At 43.6% G+C, this 18,321-nt stretch overlaps 1 protein-coding gene and 1 non-coding gene across 2 annotated transcripts; both read left to right on the forward strand.

Annotated features, from left to right (window-relative positions):
• Nucleotides 1-483: 483 nt before the first annotated feature.
• RNF149 (ring finger protein 149) lies at nt 484-17,553 on the forward strand. The gene is made up of 8 exons (XM_035116613.3): nt 484-1,576; nt 6,847-7,097; nt 7,452-7,520; nt 9,134-9,216; nt 10,378-10,474; nt 11,597-11,792; nt 12,396-14,691; nt 16,498-17,553. Exons 1-7 carry the CDS (start codon nt 1,111-1,113, stop codon nt 12,452-12,454), a joined length of 1,221 nt encoding a protein of 406 aa, XP_034972504.1. The 5' UTR covers nt 484-1,110; the 3' UTR covers nt 12,455-14,691; nt 16,498-17,553.
• On the forward strand, nt 15,220-15,329 carry LOC118085831 (small nucleolar RNA SNORD89). The gene has a single exon (XR_004692705.1). It is a non-coding gene; the product is annotated as a small nucleolar RNA SNORD89 (small nucleolar RNA).
• Nucleotides 17,554-18,321: the final 768 nt, after the last annotated feature.

Here is an 18,321-nt window from a genome sequence, read left to right on the forward strand (position 1 = left end):
CCATAGAAATGTGGTCAAGCAGATGCCCACAGGAAGCCCACAAGCACAACAGCAGTCTCACAACTTATGCTCCCCAGCAACTTTCTACATTGTGAAGAAGATGGAGTGAACTAGCTGCAACAGCTGAAGTTTTTGAACATTTCCAGAGGCAGGCCATGCCTAACACATTGCCATAATCTTACCTAGAGACACTAATTTCTAGCATATTCCCTTCCCCCATTAAATGTTACGGATACATCCACACCATACATTTAAAGTACATGATGTCACCGAAAGTCCTGGAAAACAGTTATCACCTCACAGTTAACAAATCCCAGCACCCTTAAAGGACAGTCGCCAGGAACCAAGTGCCACATAACAGAAGAACGTCTCCCCCCACCCCCACCCCACCCACAAAGAAGAAGAATCCTGAGAACTGTAGTTTGGAAAGGTTGGGATTTGTAGCTCAGATAGATAAACTACAGTCCAAACATACTTGAGAAAGGGGGAATTGATTTATTATTTAAACATATATCATGTATACAGCCCAAGGGACAACTTGAGAAGTATTTAATGTTTGATTTTTTTGTGTTTTTAATAGGGAGCCACCCAGAATGGCTGGGGAAACCCAGCCGGATCATGGGTGGGGTATATAAATCATAAATTATTATTATAACCCTGATCACACCTACCCGGAAGAGAGTCCTATTGAATTCAACGAGGCTTACTCCCAGGTGTGTGGGGACTGCAGTTTTAGGCTGCGATCCTACACACTTGGGCGCGAGCCGGACTGAATTCATGGACTACTCCTGAGTAGACAGGGCTGGGGTTGCCTGCGCGCAGCCCTTTGCTTTCTCCCCTGGGGAAGAAAAGAAAAGGGTAGGGGGCGGTTCCCAAACGAGCGCGCGCGCCAGGCTGCATTTATGAGGGAAGGAAAGAGGGCGGCTTTGCTTGGGCGCAGGAAGGAGGCCTGGTCGCAGAGTCCCCGCCTCTCTGCCTTTCTCCTGGCCGGGAAGGAAGGAAGGGGCGGGAACCCGGAGGTTGCCGCTTGCGCCGGCGCTGCCGCCTTTCGGTGCAGGCGGGCTGGGCGCTCCGCATTCGCCAAGCGCGCGCGTGTGTGTCGGGTTTGCCATGGTGCTGTTGCGCCGCGTGGCGCTGCCTCTGCTGCTGGCGCTGGCGGCGGTGGGGTGCCCGCGGGTGGCCTGGTCCCTGGTGTGGTACACGGCCTGGGTGACCACCATGTACACCGACCCCGGCACCAACCGCACGGTGCAGGAGAGTACCGAGAGCGGCCGCTACGGCGACGGCTCGCCCAAGGACAACGCGCAAGGCCTGGTCGGCATCCCCCGCGGCGGCGGAGGGGGGAGCGGCCGCCACATGGAAGGCTGCGCGCCGGGGATCGACTACGAGATCCCCAGGCCGCCCGGAGGAGCGCACGCCGCGGGGACGCCTCCGTCGTGGATCGCTCTGGTGGCGCACGGGGGCTGCAGCTTGAAGGACAAAATCGCCAACGCCGTGAGGAAGCGGGCGGCTGCCGTGGTGATCTACAACGAGCCCAGGTTCGGCAACTCCACCCTGACCATGTCCTATAATTACGGTGAGTGATGGTGAAAGGGAAGAAGAGTTTGGGAAGTGGCAACTCCGGTAAGTGGAGGGACCTTTGGGGTTTGGCGCATCGTGTATTCACATCAGAAGTGGAACAAGGCTGCAGAAAACTTCACTGGAAGCAAGTGCCGTTGGAACTTAGGGCTGGTGTGGTGTGTCTTGCCGTGTGGCAGGCAGCGCCACAGGCTGTGTGCGCAGGTGACAGATGCTGCTTTTGAGTCCCATGTGAAAGCACACACTCCTCTGGCCCAGTCTGCCCAGTTTGTATTGTGCTTGTTTTCAGAGAACATCTTCAAAAAGTTCTCCTCCCCCACCTGTAGGGATGGTCTGTTTTACTGCCTTTTTTTGTGTAGGCAAGGCCTTAGTTTGGACCAAGCATCCCTCACATATATGGCTGAACATGTGGAGCAGCAAAAGTTGACTTGAGTAAGAACGAATTAGCCCTGTTGCATCAAACCAAAGGCAGCCCAGCACCTTGGTTTGTGTTCATTTGTTTCTTTTCTATCCTTTTCTTTCCTCCAAGAAGCTCAAGGTGGAATGATTGCCCCCCCCCTTTATTTTGTCTTTAACATTTCCCTGTGATGTAGGTTTTGGTGATACAGTGACTGGCCCAAGATCTACCAGTGAGGTTTAAAGGGTGGGGATGTGGACCTGGTCCTCTCATCACGCTCCTCACAGTGCCACACAGTTGTCCACTGAATGACTCCCAAGAAGTTCACAAATAAGGATGAAGCCTTTGCCAGTTGCTGATCTTAGCAACTGGTTTTCAGTGGCACACTGCTGTGGACATACTATATCTTTAAAGCACTTTTGAGGCACATCTCCAAAAGAATTCTGGGCACTATAGTTTTTCCTGCATAAAGTTACAATTCCCAGCAAATCTTAACCAGCTACAGTGCCCAGAATTCTTTGTGGGAGGAAATGTGCTTTAAAGTCAGTGTGTACACAGTATTGCCTTTGAATATGGAAGTTCTGTGTAGCTATCGTTTCTTACAGCCATTATTCGACTTACCCACCAAAAATTTGTTTAGCATTCTTTTAAAACCACCTAAACATGAGTGTGGGCTGTTGCTGCATCTTGTGACAAAGAATCCCATAAATTAATTACGCACTGTGTGAAGAAATACTTCCTTTTGTCTGTCCTGAATCCAGGTCCTTGTTATTGTGCAAGAATAAAAAAAATATTTCTGTACACTGTGCATAATTTCCCCACCCCCACCCCCATTAACTTCTTAGCATGGAAATGGAAGCCTTAAAAGCCTCAAACTAGAAAGTACTTTACTACTGAGCTACATAATCAGGAGTGCATATTGTGAACCACCCTGAGACCTCCAGGTATAGGACAGTATTCTAATAATAATAATAATAATAATAATAATAATACTGCTTAGCAGTGAACCAAGAGGAGCAACGGAAGCTGTGCAAAAGTTACGCCAGGTTTAAGGGAAGGTAAACTCCTTACTCAGGGATCATTTGCCAAGTCTCTGGAAATAGGAACGGGGCTGAGCTTGTGCAGCAGGTTTGTTTGGAGATGTGATTTGGTTTAGCAGGTTTGACACAGAAACAAGAGCAGCTGTGGGGAGGAGCAAGGAAATGAAGATGCTGAACAGGAGGCCTACAAAGTTGTATTGTTCCCTTTTATGACAATGTGACATAGGACTTTTCAAATACAGTGGTACCTCAGTTTACGAACTTAATCCGTTCCGGAAGTCCGTTCTTAAACCGAAACCGTTCTTGAACCGAAGCGTGCTTTCCCTAATGAGACCTCCCGCCACCGGTGCCCTTCCACTGTTCCGATTCCATTCCTAGACCGAGGTAAAGTTCGCAAACCGGGACAATACTTCCGGTTTTGCAGAGTTCATAAACCGAATCATTCTTAAACAGGACTGTTCTTAAACCGTAGCTGAAAGAGAAAATGGTCAGTGCGTCTGTATAAAACACTGAATAAACAGAAAGGCAAGTTGTTTGGACCTATTTAGTTCAAAACACAGTAGCTTCCTGGATCCACATCCTGTATGCCTGTTACCTGTTTGCAAGTTCCTCTAAATATTTTTTTGGCTTTGTAGCTTGTGCAATTATACAAGAGGAACAGGAAAGAAGCCTTAGCAGGCAGATACTATGTGCGCTTTTATAGGACACAGCATTCCATCAGCATTCAGAAATAAATGTTCTGTACTCAAAACGACCTGCATAAAGATGCTGAGCATGATTTTATAACTAACATTTTTTTTGTGAGGACAAGTATAAAACCTCTTCTTGGGTGCATTTTGGTGTAATGGAGTGGAAAGTACCATATGAAGTGATTGCAAGAATCGTTTGGGGAAAACAGCCTCAAGGAGACTGCATATGTATGATTCATCGCAGCAATATTTCAGGTTTCCTAAGCATTTTAAAAACTCTGTGGCTTGTTGAAAGCAAGACATAATGGAGCCAGATTGCATGAGCAGATGGGGGCATCACGTACGATAGAAGCCTGGTAACATACAAGTGCACTTTTGATCCATATTGGGTTGAAGGAGGACACAGGAAAACCAGCTTGGGTGCCATTCAGAAAATAAAGAAAATGACACAGCAATAATAGAATAAAAGCACAACAAACAAAGCCAAGGACAGCCGAGTTAAAACATTAAATATAAGATCAAGCACCAAGAGAAGTAAGAAAATGTTTTCACTTCCAGTCTAAAAGTTATGGGGCAGTATAGCATTCCTAGTGGGGATTTCATAGCCAAGGTGCTTGCCCTGATCTGTATTATTCCCAAGTGAAATTTTGATGGTAGGCTGACATATAACAGGGCTTTCAAAGATTATCGGCCACGGGCAGATCTCTATGGGAGGAGGTGGTCCAGATTCTGGTAATGTGGCTCTAAGGGATGCGGGTGGCGCTGTAGTCCAAACCACTGAGCCTCTTGGGCTTGCCGATCGGAAGGTTGGCGGTTCAAATCCCCGTGACGGGGTGAGCTCCTGTTGCTCTGTCTCAGCTCCTGCCAACCTAGCAGTTCAAAAGCACACCAGTGTCAGTACCGTAGACAAATCTGTACCTATGCAGTGGGAAGGTAAACGGCATTTCCGTGCGCACTGGCACTTTTCACGGTCCTCCGTGCACCAGTAGCAGTTTAGTCATGCTGCCCACATGCCCCGGAAAACTGTATGTAGATAAATGCCGGCTACCTCAGCCTGAAAGCGCCGCAACCCCATAGTCGCCTTTGACTGGACTTAACTGTCCAGGGGTCCTTTACCTTTACCAATGCGGCTCTAAGCAGTTTGTGTACTAGTCGCCAGCACTTTGAATTGGACCCAGAAGCAAAACTGGAGACTATGTCTACACATTGATTGTTTCCCATGGCCTTTTTGTGTGGGACCTCTTCTTCTGTCCTGGCTTTTTTGGGGTGGGGGAATTGCACGTGGTTGGTTGATGGCTAGCTTGTAGCCCTGAGGCCAGAGTTTCATGAGCAGAGAAGTACAGTATTAAGTTCTCTTCCCCAAGCCCCGAATGCTACATATATGGAAATTAGAGATGAGGAAGGCTGATAAATGGAGGACCTGGTTGAGGGAAGCGGTGGTTGAATCATGCATGGCCTGTTTCTTCTTTGATTAAAAACAAACATGTAGCATCTCTGGATTGCAACATTTGAGCAGCTATGATTGACATCCTGATAACTTAAGAGGCCAGGATACAAAACTGCTTCTTAAAACTAGGTCAGTGGAACTGTTTATATGCACTATATATTTTTCTTTTCTCGAACGCAGCCCTTCTCTGTGTTGTGAAATTAGTTATTGCAGCTGCAATGTCTGCAGTCACTTTAGTCAGTGTGGAAGCATTTGCAAAATCGGAATATTGTCAGTTACAAACTTAATGTGGAGGAGGGATGTTTTTCTTATTGGCTTACTTATAGCAAAACAATGCTGTTGATCTTATTCCTTCTCTTCTGGGTTTTAAGCATACATATAGGAAGCACAGTTAAAGTTGAGCCCAAGTGCATGCTATTTAAAGTTTGGGAACAGGTGGGTGGCAAGTAAACATAGTTACATTGCAGGTCTATTCACCATCATTCATTGTATTTATATTTTCAAAACTACCAGTAATCTTAATCTCAAACTAAATTTATGCATGACATGGCCTCTCATCCTTATGTGTAATCTTGCTTGGGCTGTCGGGTATGGCAATCTCAAGAAGCCAATAATCCCAAACAACAAAGGTTTAGTAGAGAGGAAAACTCAAATATCAAGACACTCTTATGGTCCAAATGTGTCTTGATTGCAGATTTATAAACCATTTCACAACAAGAAGTTACCAAAGTGGCGCATAGAATGAAATAAGATGAAATAGACTGATTGGAAATACAAAATATTACAAACGGAAGCCCATACCCTCCCCCTGCCAAAAAAACAACAACCCCAAATTAGCATGTGGGAATCTTGGTAGCCCTCAAATAGGAGGAGGACATGTCAGGAGACGAACGCCACAGAATGTATAGAGTGAAAAGATTCCTGTATTCTAAGGTTTTATTATAATTTAAGACTGTTTTCTCTATTATAAGGGTGTTTTAGCCGGTGAAGAATGACGCAATGAGACAGGATGATTTTCCCAGGAAGGCAACCTTGATCCTTTGCAGTTCTACTTGACAGATAATGATTAACCCATTAGCACATCTTTTAGCCAGTGGTGGTAATGGGTCCATACAAGGTGGTGTTCCTGTGCACGTCACTTCCAGGCAACACCCTGAAACTCCCCCAAATGACCACCATTACCTACATGCTGTTTCTCATGCACTCTGTTCATGCTCCTAGCACATGTCACTCTCCATACACCCCCTCCCTGTATCCCATTGTTTTCCCCCAACTTGTCCTGACCCATCTGGCTCATCCCGTTCTACCTAGTTCTGTCCAGATCTAGCATGTTTCTCCTAGTACTGCCATGACCTGTTGCCCTGCTGACCCATGCCTCCCAACCTGTCCTGCTACACATGTTTTCCTTTCTGACATAGCCGGTTTGCCGCGCTTTTCCTTCTACCTTAGAGGATCGGCGTGGTGTGCCAGCGCCAATCCAATTATGATCCCTAGATAAGGGGGAGAGCATGGCAGTTGTAAGACTTGGTCTTGCATCATCTCCAACAACATGCTGGGTGGGATCTTGAAGGAAAAACTACAGCAAAATTGCTTCTTGTGTACTTAACTTTATGTAAGGTTGCCTGGATTTCATACAGAGAATAAAAAAGTTGTGCAAGAGCCCACATGACTCCTGCTTTTCTTTCCCCTCGACAGGTACTGGCAATGCAGTTGTAATCATGGTTGGATATCCCAAAGGGATGGAGATCTTGGAACTGGTGCAAAGAGGGATACCAGTGAGGATGTCTATTGGTGTTGGCAAGCAACACGTGCAAGAATATATCAGTGGACAGTCTGTTGTATTTGTATCAATTGCATTTATCACCATGATGATCATATCGTTGGCATGGCTTATATTTTTTTACATACAGCGCTTCCTCTATAGTGGATCGCATTTTAGGAACCAGGTAATTACATGGGTGATTTTTCTTCTTCAGTTTCTTTAGTGAAAAACGTTTGCTTGTAATTAGGGCTCTGAATCCTGTACTTGGTATAGAGAGAAGCACTGTTGCAATGGTTATGATTTGAGTCTTTCCTTCATGTGCATCTTGCACATTTACCAATATCCTGTGCACGTTCCCATTTCGTGTGTTAACACTGGGCCAGCATAGGTGCTTTTGTGCCTTTCAGTTAAAGGAACCCTTAGATCTTAGATAAGTGGAGTTGTTAGATTACTCAGCGTCTCAGGTGGTTTCCCATATAATCTCATTTAAATATGCACTACTGATTGAATTGGTTGTGTGTGTGGTTTGTTTTTTTAGGGCCATAGAGAAGAAACCATAAAAGCAATTGGCCAGCTTCCACTGCATATTGTAAAGCATGAAGATAAGGTAATGTAAACGGACTAATGTAGATGGAAATGTCTTTCATTAGCACAGTTTCTTTAAAATGAAATGAAAGATAGCTTGGTCAGAAGAGCATGAGACTCTTATTCTCAGGGCCATAGGTTTGAGCCCCACATTGGGCAGAATATTCCTGCTTTTCAGGGGGTTGGACTAAATGACCCCCGCGGTCCCTTCCAACTCCTCAATTCTGTGATACTATGAACTTCCATTGCCTGGTTAAATACACAGGTAGGTGTATGTAGAATCTGATTGGTTGCTCCACACACCCAAGGGAACTTCATCAATAGCAGCTTGTCATGACACATGGTAAGCTGCTTCTGAAACCAATGAGCTTTAAAAAAAAAAGTCTGTGATATGGCAAAAACAGAACAACAATAATAGAACAAGCATTCCAGAATGCAAACCCAAGGTCTTAGGAATGCCAAAAGTATCTTTAAAAAACAAAACAAAACCATGCTGTTTCTGAGAAAGGGAGTTTCATGTTCTTGTTTGCTCTAAAACCCTAGGTCACGAGTCTATAATTTGTTCAGTGCACCACATAATTGTACAAGAAGACACACAAGTACAAAATTATACACAATTGTTCTTAGTTATGGCAACTGCTCTGAATTTCTGGCACTAATAATATCAGTTGGACTTTGCAATAAGTACATTTGTGAAGATGATCTAACTGATACCAAATGCTAATATGACTGAGCCACGCCTGGATACTTCCTACAGCAGAGTATTCATAATTACCCAAACAGAGTTAATAGGTTTCTCTGGGCAGAGTCAATAGCAGCAAAAGTCTTGCTGTTGCTACTTGGCCGAGTTAAACCATTTTATAGCTATGTATTTTAGCATCAAGTGTCCTGATCATCACGTGAACCGTATATGAGTGGCTTAAGAGATTGCGTAAGATAAATGCAGATATATATAGATATATATAGATATATATAGATATATATATATAATAGCTAAATTGGCCAAATCTGCTTCTGCCAAGCAACATATATTGGTTGTGGCTGAACTTTATATTCCAGCATTCTGAATAATTCGGTTTACTTGATTTCTGCTCCTGACTTAGAAACTACAAATATTCTAACATAATTCTCACTCTATTTGAGTACCAATGGGAATTTCAGGTAAGACCTGTATGGAATGCCCCCTGTAGCTTGCTGTACTTCCACTTGGCTTGAAATTGATCAGCTCACTACTTTCCAGCCAATTTTGTAATCTGTTATGGTATTTCAACATTTAGATTTTGAGTTGGCCGCTTTGCAGATGACAAGATATTTGCTGTCCATTCTTAACATGGTATTTCAGATTAAGTTAGTCTTTTGTATCATTTGTGTGCTCTGTAACTTTGCATTTCTTTAAAAATTCTTGTCCTGCTATCTGAAGCACTTCCCTGCAGTTAATTCCCTGAAGAATTAACTGCAGAAGACTTATAGTACCTGCATAGCTGCCAAGTTTTCCCTTTTCTCGTGAGGAGGCCTATTCAGCATAAGGGAAAATCCCTTAAAATAAGGGATAACTTGGCAGCTATGAGTACCTGTATTTTACAAAGTTGTGCAAGGCTTAACTTCAACATCAACTATACTTTTGTTCTTCTACAGGGCTTGAATGTCGATGCTGAAAATTGTGCTGTATGCATTGAAAACTATAAACCAAAGGATATCGTTCGAATCCTGCCTTGCAAGTAAGCTTATTAAAATTTGCTATCATTGCTTGGGAACTATTTAACAAAACTCATTTAAAAAATCGAGTCCCCAGTGTTTTTCAGATTGGAGAAAGATTAGTGCACAGTAGCTTTTTGATTTACAATGCTGGAGATAGGGAGGCATTCGTTCAGTTCTTCCAACTTCTGTGCCCTAAAAACAGGGATGAGGAACTTGTGGCTGTTGGACTGCTTCCTGTCAAGTTGTCCAGAGTGGGTTCCATGAAGTGGGTGCCACCACGTTGAAATGCCCTGTTACGAGTAGATTGTCAAAACCAACCTCAGGGCATGTGCTGCCAGCAGAAGGGTCTTTCCCAGTTTGGGGGCTGAATAGGGCACTATGGGAGATGGCAGCTTCTCAAATTACCAGGTCCTAAGTTTATGGGACGCAGGTGGCGCTGTGGGTTAAACCACAGAGCCTAGGGCTTGCCAATCAGAAGGCCGGTGGTTCGAATCCCCGCAACGGGAGGAGCTCCCGTTGCTCAGTCCCAGCTCCTGCCAACCTAGCAGTTCGAAAGCACGTCAAAGTACAAGTAGATAAATAGGTACCGCTACAGCGGGAAGGTAAACGGCATTTCCGTGTGCTGCTTTGGTTCGCCAGAAGCGGCTTAGTCATGCTGGGCACATGACCTGGAAGCTGTACACCGGCTCCCTCGGCCAATAACGCGAGATGAGCATCGCAACCCCAGAGTCGGTCAGGGGTCCCTTTACCTTAAGTTTTTAAGGGATATATCTCTCTATCAATATCTATCTTGATTTGCTACCAAATTAGCAGCCAGAGCAGATCCTTCAAAGGGGGGCATTATACGGTGATGATACAGGGCCTCATCCAGCCACTGAGCCACAGCATTCTGTGCTAGCTGAAATTTCCAGACCATCCCCCAGGCGCAGCCCCATACAGTCATTCAGTGGTCCGTGTGCCGCTGTTTACTACAGATTTAATTTCTGCAGGAGTTTGAATTGCATAGTTACCCTGGATCTTGTAAAGGTAGGGATTGTTTTCGGCCTGCTCAGCAAACGCTGCAATGCTGCCTTATCAAAGTTTTGCTTTAGATAAGCTTTTTGTTCCTTTAATTTTGCCAAATTTCATTCCATGAAAGAACAGTCCTTATATTTGATTTCAAAACTGTGATGTTTCTTCAGGCACGTCTTTCACAGGCATTGCCTCGATCCCTGGCTGCTGGAACACAGAACGTGTCCAATGTGCAAACTAGATGTCATCAAAGCTCTCGGATATTGGGTAGGTTGGAAATGTGTAACTAAATCTGTAAGAAAGCTCTAGGCATCCTGTTTGGGGCCACGTGATACCTGCGCCAGCCAAGCATCCAGCCAGCCACGGTATATTACTTTTTGCAGGGAGGAGCCCAAGCTGGTTTTACCTAGAGAAGGTGCCTGGGGTGGGCTGTCGTTATGGTGAATTCCATTCTGCATAATCAGAAGCTGGAAATATGTCTCATTAAACTTCACCGGTGAAAACTAGGTACATGTTGATGAAACTAGCAAGAACAACCAAACCAAGATCAAAACTCAATACTGCTGACTGCAAAGTACCAGCTTTCCTCCCCCTGCCCCCGTCATATGTTTTCCTTGTGTAGGACCAAGCCTTTTTAGAAAGACTCAGGCTCCTTCTTGTCCCGGTGGCTCATTTCCTAAATCACTGTAGTTTGGCAGACTTTCAGCTCCTCGGTGAGAAGACTCATTGAGTTTGGTCCACCGCGCTACCATCTGTTCCAGCCATCCAGGATGTGAGCCTGAGTTTTGTAGCAGAATCCACATTTGTTCTGAAGAGGTCTTCAGGCTCATTCCGTAGCATCTCATTCAGTAGGCCTGGGGAAGTTTTTTCTCCCTGATTGATAACCCTGGGAAGTTTCACCAGCCTGGGTATCTGAAATGGAATGTGTGTGTTGTGATTGCTGAGCTTGGCTCGGCTCAGTTGCTAATTTCATATATGTCCCCTGAAAACGGATGTGTTTCTATAAATGAGTGGCTGCCACTGTTGAGATGTGTATGAAGCTGCATTTATTTGGCGAAGCAGTTTTGCGGATTTCAGAATTAAGTGTGGGGGCGGTCATACCTACGGTGTGCCAACATGTGGGGTGGGAGAGCAGTTTGACCTCACCCCCAAAGGCACACGCCCCGATTTTCTCCCGAGACAGGCAAATACCAACCGAAATACCTGTGTTGTGCCCCATCCTGCCTCCTGGCTATGAAAGGAGTTGGGAAATTGGCTTATAAGTTTTGGTTTAAAAGAATGTGTGTGTTCCTGGTACATTAGCTTGACCTCTTTTCCCTTCTCCCCCACCCCTTTTCAATAACAGTCTTGCTGGTTAACACTTCTCCCCCCCCCCTTTCAACTTCAAAGGGAGGGCCTACAGATGAACAAGAAGTTGCAATGCCTGAATCAACAAGTGGCAGCATATTGGCCGAGAGCTGGAGTATTGCTGTGCCAGAAGAGAACAGAAATGAAACAAGTGACTTATCAGCATCTTCTGCTAACGGATCTGCATTAAGTAGTAACGGTTTAAAAGAGGATGCAGGTGAAAGAACAGCCTTACTTGGTATGTAACCTTATGTCATGTTTCTTTTTTTTGTAGGAACTGAAATCCTAGAAACCAGATGTCAGATTCAGCATCTCAGTTGAACTGTGGATATACTTAAAAACCTTGATTTATCTCACTCAGCTGGGCAAATCAAAGGAGGTTCCCATGCCTTTTTTTTTTGTAAATCAGAGCACTAATCCCAAACTCTTTTGCATACTTTATGAAGGTTTTTGCTGTGGTCATTCTGCAGGAAGAGCATAACACAATTGTAAACATGGGTCAACAGAAATGATACTAAAGGGGGGGGGGTATATGTTTCACTCTTTGAGGACAGAAACTCAAGCTGAACTGGGATGAGGAGAGGCTGACTTGAAAGAACAATATGTTCTTCTAGGAAACTGCCCATAACCCTGAATAGTGTTTGTTTATTGTGAGAATAAATGTTTTGGGAAAAATTAATTTGCCTTCAAGACTAAACCATGATGCTTTTGTTAACGCAAATTGTTTTTAGCTTAGATGACTTGGTTCCCAATTAAATGATGCACCTTAGGCATGTGTTATAATTTCTATAATATAGGCAGTGGAACTCAAAGAGTATTAAACATGTTATGTATTTTCTAGAAACGGATGGCAGAGATAATCGACATGAAGAACACCTGTCTATTGGAAACACTGTATGAAAGCTTGACAGCTTGAACTGGGAGAGAAATGTCTATTTTGTTTTGTTTAAATGCTGTGGACTTGTGATCTAGCTTAAATGTGTTACTTTTCTAATTCATGTTTCAAAAGGGCTAATAACTAGAGGCTTTGCTTTGTAAGAAGAGTAATACCTGATACAAAATGCAATAACTCTAGTATGAGTTCCTTCTTTTGACCAAAAATGAGAGTTGATAAATGAGACAAATTTATGAGCTTGGGAGGGTTGGTGAGAACCAGAAGGAAAAAAATATCTGTTGCTACTTAGAAAACTGGCCTATTTTAAAAAAAAAGCTCGTTTGGCACTTGTTGAGATTGCTGCTCTTTTTCCATGGAGATTTCCCTTTGCAACTTCTTTTGTAAGAAACAGGTTCTCTTTCTTTGCTTGGTTTCCTCGCCCCTTGGTTTGTAGAGACACAAATCGAGTTAAGGAAGGAAGCTCCCAAGTGAAAACTCCCCCTGGAAAAAGAGTAACAAGTTCAGAAGTAATCTCTGTGCTAGAACAGCTATCGCAAGATCAATACTAGGAGTACAAATTGCACAGGTTAACAGATAGATGTCGGTGATTTATGATAAATGTACATATAGCACATATGCAACACTGAGGTTTACTTTTTTAAAACTGTTTTGAGTGCATAGTATGGACCTGCAAAGTATTCCAATAGTTGTGAGAATTTCTGCCGCGTGCTTGCCGAAAAACCTGATGACTTTTTCATTTGCCTGTTAGGTCAATAACTTTAAGTTGTGCCACACAGTTATTGTAGCTGGCAGGCAACCTATTAGTGCCTCGGGCAATGCAAACAAGCTACCTTTGACTGTGAAACACAGTGGTGCAGCAGTCGTTCATGTTGCGCATGGAGAGTAATTTAACTTAAACTCTTCTCCACTCTTTCTCTTCACTGTTGTTGTTTTTTTGGAAGGTGTTTTTGGATTTTTCTCTACCGTAATTCAGTCCTGAGATGTTCGTAAAGTTGTTCGTAAATTGTTTCTGTTATGCAAAGGATTGTTAGAGGTTTGCACAATATAGTTACTGGTTTTTTTACTGTGCTGAATTAGCAGTATTGTGCCTTAGAGTAGTTGAAAAGCACTAAGCCTGAAGTGTATAAAATAGATACCACTGCACTGTTTAATTTTTACCTCTGCTTCAGGTAAATATATATACAATAAGCTCTAGAGGAAAATGGTGAATTGTGTATTTATAGTTCTCTTAAGCATTGGATGAACATTTAAGAATTCTAATAGTTATAAATGAATGTACGGAATTATACCGCCAAGTCTGTAAGAAACGTTTTACACTGTGTTTAAACTTAGATATTTGGTAAGGTGCTTTTTAAAATATGCAACCTAGTACTTAAATTGGATCAGTATTTAATTTCAGTGTTTTCAAGTTTGGGGAAGAGGAATTCAAACATGGGTGGGGGCAGATGCAGGAAGAAACAGGGTGAAGATTCTGATAGAAATCCTACCAAAATATTATGGGGACCTTGCCACCTTCTCTGATGAGAGTAACCCAGCCATATGTCATGGATTAAAATTGGCCTCTGCAAGACCTGCCTGCATCTTACAGCCAGCACTTAATGGAGTGGACCATGCCATGACTACTCCCTGCGTCTTCAATCAATCAATCAATCAAAACCTTTATTGGCATCATTTACAAACATTTAAAATAAATAGTCCAGTACGATCATATCACCAACCCATCAGTAAAGTCACTTGCCAAAAGGGAGGAGAGGCCAGCAATCTATTTTACCTCTGTGGGTCTCCCACAGGGGCAGGATCCTGTAATGTACTTCGGCGGCAAAAGATCAAATTGAGGAACTCAGCTACAGTCCTGGTACGCTCCTGGTCTCTCCCCTGTAATAGGAAGCGTGTAACCTGTATCTCCGGTTTCCAGTTTGGAATACATAGTTGGTCCAAGTATTGCTGGTGGATATCAGCATACATTTTGCATTCAAGGACCATGCGAGCCAGAGTTTCAACTGGGGGCCCTCAATATTGATGCTGCTTTCAAAAAGGAACTGCCTTTGAACTATTCAGCCACTCATCTTTCCCTACATCCTTAGCACAAAACAGATGTGATACTTGGTTAGTTGTTTTCAGCACATCACAACTCTGGCTTAGCATCAAGGAAAAGGCAGGACGTTGTTTTTTGTGTGCCTTGAAAGTCTCCAGATCCTTCCTAACATTTACAGTGCAGCACCTGCTTGGAGAAAGCAGTATGGTGAGTACCAACTTCATTTCCCCCCTGTAAAAAGGTCTGGGAAAGCAGCCATTAATAGTCCTATTAAAACTTAATGGAGCATGCGAACCAGAATTTTTGAGTCCACATCTAGCTGCTAGGCCTTACATGTGCTTTACCTGTCCCTCTCTGAATATAGCATCTTGGAAACTTGGCTGGAGGTAGATGTGTAGAAACATGCAGGTGGTGTCTGGTGGGAAGGGAAGAGTTTCCCATGGAAAAAGGGGATGATTTCTGTGTTATGTGCAATTTAGTTCCTATCCTAGAGCTGTTCTGTAAACCTTTTTGCTCTCCATGTCTTTATCCATCCCCACCCCAAAGCAATATTGGAGGGCAGGAAACATGGAAGCAGACTCAGTTATGCAAATTATATAGGTCAATTATATAAAGTAAATTATAAGTAAGCAAATTATATAATTTGAACACGGCAGCTGACCTTGGAGAATTAGAATTGTTTGTTTTTCTGAGATGGGCTGCCAATTGTTCAATTTCTGTATAGCTTTGTGTGCTGCTGAGGAGTGATGACAAAAAAGGCCGAATTGCAGTGCCTGCTAACAGTTCTCTCTCTAAAAGGCACGATGACAAAACTTCCTGAAGCGACCTTTTCGTCTGACCTCAGTAACTTCACACAAAGTAAAATGACAGAGCTATGTGAACCCTAAAATTAGACGGTCCCTTGCCTGCAAATGGTCAAAACTGCCTAAGTACGGATAGATGCTGCATTCAGATGTATCTGCAACTGACCTTGTGCTTCTACATTCCCTCCTTCCCTTTCACTAAATGGGAGAAGTCTGAAGTCAGCAAGCCAACAATGAAACATGGTTTCGGGGTTTTAGTTTAGGGAAACCCAATAATGAAAACTAACAAATCTTCCCTCCTTGCATGTGGGATGGTGCCATTATATTTGAGCAGCATCTTTAGGCCTACAACTGATTGAAGCCAAGGATTAGCCTGCCTTGACTAATGTTCTAAAATACCCCTGCCTAGGCACTCTTTGTAGGCATCTCTTCCTAGAGCAATTCCTTAATTGTCGCTGGCAATATACTACTTTAAGACAAGGGTGGGGAGAACCTGTGACCTTCCAAAAGGTGCTGGATTCCAACTTCTATCAGTCCCCGCTTGCATGACAGATGGCCAGAGGTTAGAACAGTGGACTTAGCTGTGTTAAATTCCTTTCTTGCAGTGTATTGGTGGTAGTGGTGACGGGAAACATCCTCGAATAGGATGGGCTTCCAACTTGCTCCTAATCTCCAGGCTATGCAAACCAAACTTGAAACTGCCATCTTGTGTGAGAGAGTCTCTCACAGGTGCATGTCAGAAGCAAGCAGGACCTGAATGCCATTGATTCCCAGCAAAAAGGGAGTTCAGAGGCATACTACCTCCATTGGTGGAGGCAGACAATAGCCCTTGTGGCCTGTAGCCATTGATAGCATTGTTGGGAGTTGTAGTCCTGGAACATTTTGATGGGCAACAGGTTTCCCTGTCCCCTTCTTCAGGTACTGAGTTGAAAAACCTTGTAGCTTGTTCTGTGAATGGAAGAGGTCTGTGATCTAGCAGAGGTTCCTACTAGCAGAAGTTGAGGAAGTGATTTCCCCCTCTTTCTTGCAAAATTTTCAGGGAGCTGGGGGGGGGCGTTGAAAATCACTCATTCTCCTTTCTGTGTGTTGAGCACAGCTCCCTGGATTATAGTTTAACCCCGACTGTGGACAAACTATGGGCTTGAACAATTGTTCCTGCTAACTTGAGGTACAGAAATTGTTTCAACAACTCGTTTCTTTTCTCTTCTAGGTGTTTTTTCCCCGACAAACTCTTCTGGAACTTGCTCACACGGGGTCGGCGCTGACTGTTCTGCTACATTCTTAATTTTTATCAGTGAGACATACCTTCTTTCAACTATTTTAAGGCAGAAAGATTCCATGTGTGGTCTGAAAAAGATTGCCTTGCCTGCAGGTGTTTTCTCATGTGACGGACATGGACATTTTGTATATAGGGCACTGGGTTTAATTTAAAACGTGTGTGTGAAAATGCACCTTAAAAAAAGGCTTGAAGTACAGTAGTAGGTAAACTGCCTTAAACCAAAATAAGCCAGTTGGAAATAACGTGAGCTGACTTTGCTCCTTTTGAATGTCCAGTTTTTTAAGACAGTTGGCAGCAAAAGAAACCAGACATGTTTCTGACTGGCCCTGTTTCAAGTGGGCCCTTCTGGTATAGTGGTGTCCTGTCAGCTGAAAAGGCCTGTGTGTCCATTTATTGGAACGTAGTTTAATATTAATCCTGAACAGAAAGCTACTGATAACAGCTTGACTTGTTGCTGTACAAAACTCTGCACAAACGGTGTAACTTTTTAGAATACTTCTATTGCGGAGGGTTGCTGTTACAGACTAAAATTGAGCATGGCACCCTTCGTTACCAAAAATCTTGCCAGGGTACAATGTGCTTAATCCCTTTTTTGAGCTGAACATTCTAATGGTGGGGTGAGGGGCACATTGAAGCTTTCGCTTGAACTGAAATAAAAATAGTAGTTCCTTCAGATGACAACAAAGGGAGGACAGGAGCAGGACAACTTAGTGAAGGAATTGCCAGCTTCCTCTCTTGTCAGCTGCTTCCTGGTAAGCATTCACTCCATCAGTTCTCCTTGAAATTTCCAATGAATAACTGGTTATCATTGTTTATTACCTCTACCACCCTAGTCGACTTTTTTGGTTCTTGTTTGGACATGTCTTTTAAGGTTGTGCACCTGAGGGCAGGGACTGTCTTCATCGATCTTTAAGCTTTGTGGGGAGCTCTTTTTGGCTAAAGAGCAGGATAAAGCAGTTCTATAAATAAATAAAAATGCAGAAAGTACTTCGCTCATTCTGTATTTGTATCATTAGCCTGTTCCCCTTCCTGATTTTTAAGCTTGCATCTAAAAGCCACTTGTAGATCAGCATTTGCCTGGTAAGTGAAATCATGAGAATTATCCCAAGCATATATGTTAAGCAGCCTCACTTCTAAATCCTTCCCTTTGCTGCTGCCAGCATAATTTCAGCTATTGAGTGTTGCAACTGGATTTTTCTAGATGAGACTGCTCAAGTTTTCCCTCTGGTCAGGAAAAAATGAACTAGAATGGCAAAGCAGACATAGGAATCCTCTGGCTCATGAATCAAACTAGGCCTTATTTTACCTAAAAGGCTTTGCCCCAAGCTGTGTCCACCTAACACCAGGTGTTAAGATGACACAGCTACAAAGGAACACATTGAATCCTTCAAATGTGCTCTCATTTTGTCCTGGGCCAAGGGGCTTGCATGCTATACCTTTAAAATTGACACCCAATGTAAGCCTTGCTGGGATTAGTTAGTGGTGGGTGCTGCCAATGCAGACGTGGACTTTGAAGTTGGCAAACTCCTTTCCTTGGGGATCTTGAGTTCAAACTCAAATTTGACATCAGGCAGGTGACAGGTGGGGCCCCCTGCCCATCTCTCAAGTCAGTCCATGGATGCCTTGTGGGAGTTGAGGGTATGCTGCAAGCCATCAGTTCAGACACTGGATGTAACTGTAAAGTCAACTTCTGAATGCTTATAATGTGACTAGTCTGTTCTTTATTAAGGTGAAGGTAATGGGACTTTTCACTTC

This window comes from Zootoca vivipara, chromosome 4, assembly GCF_965207765.1.
Source record: "Zootoca vivipara chromosome 4, rZooViv2.hap1.1, whole genome shotgun sequence".
In the NCBI taxonomy this organism is placed as follows: domain Eukaryota; kingdom Metazoa; phylum Chordata; class Lepidosauria; order Squamata; family Lacertidae; genus Zootoca; species Zootoca vivipara.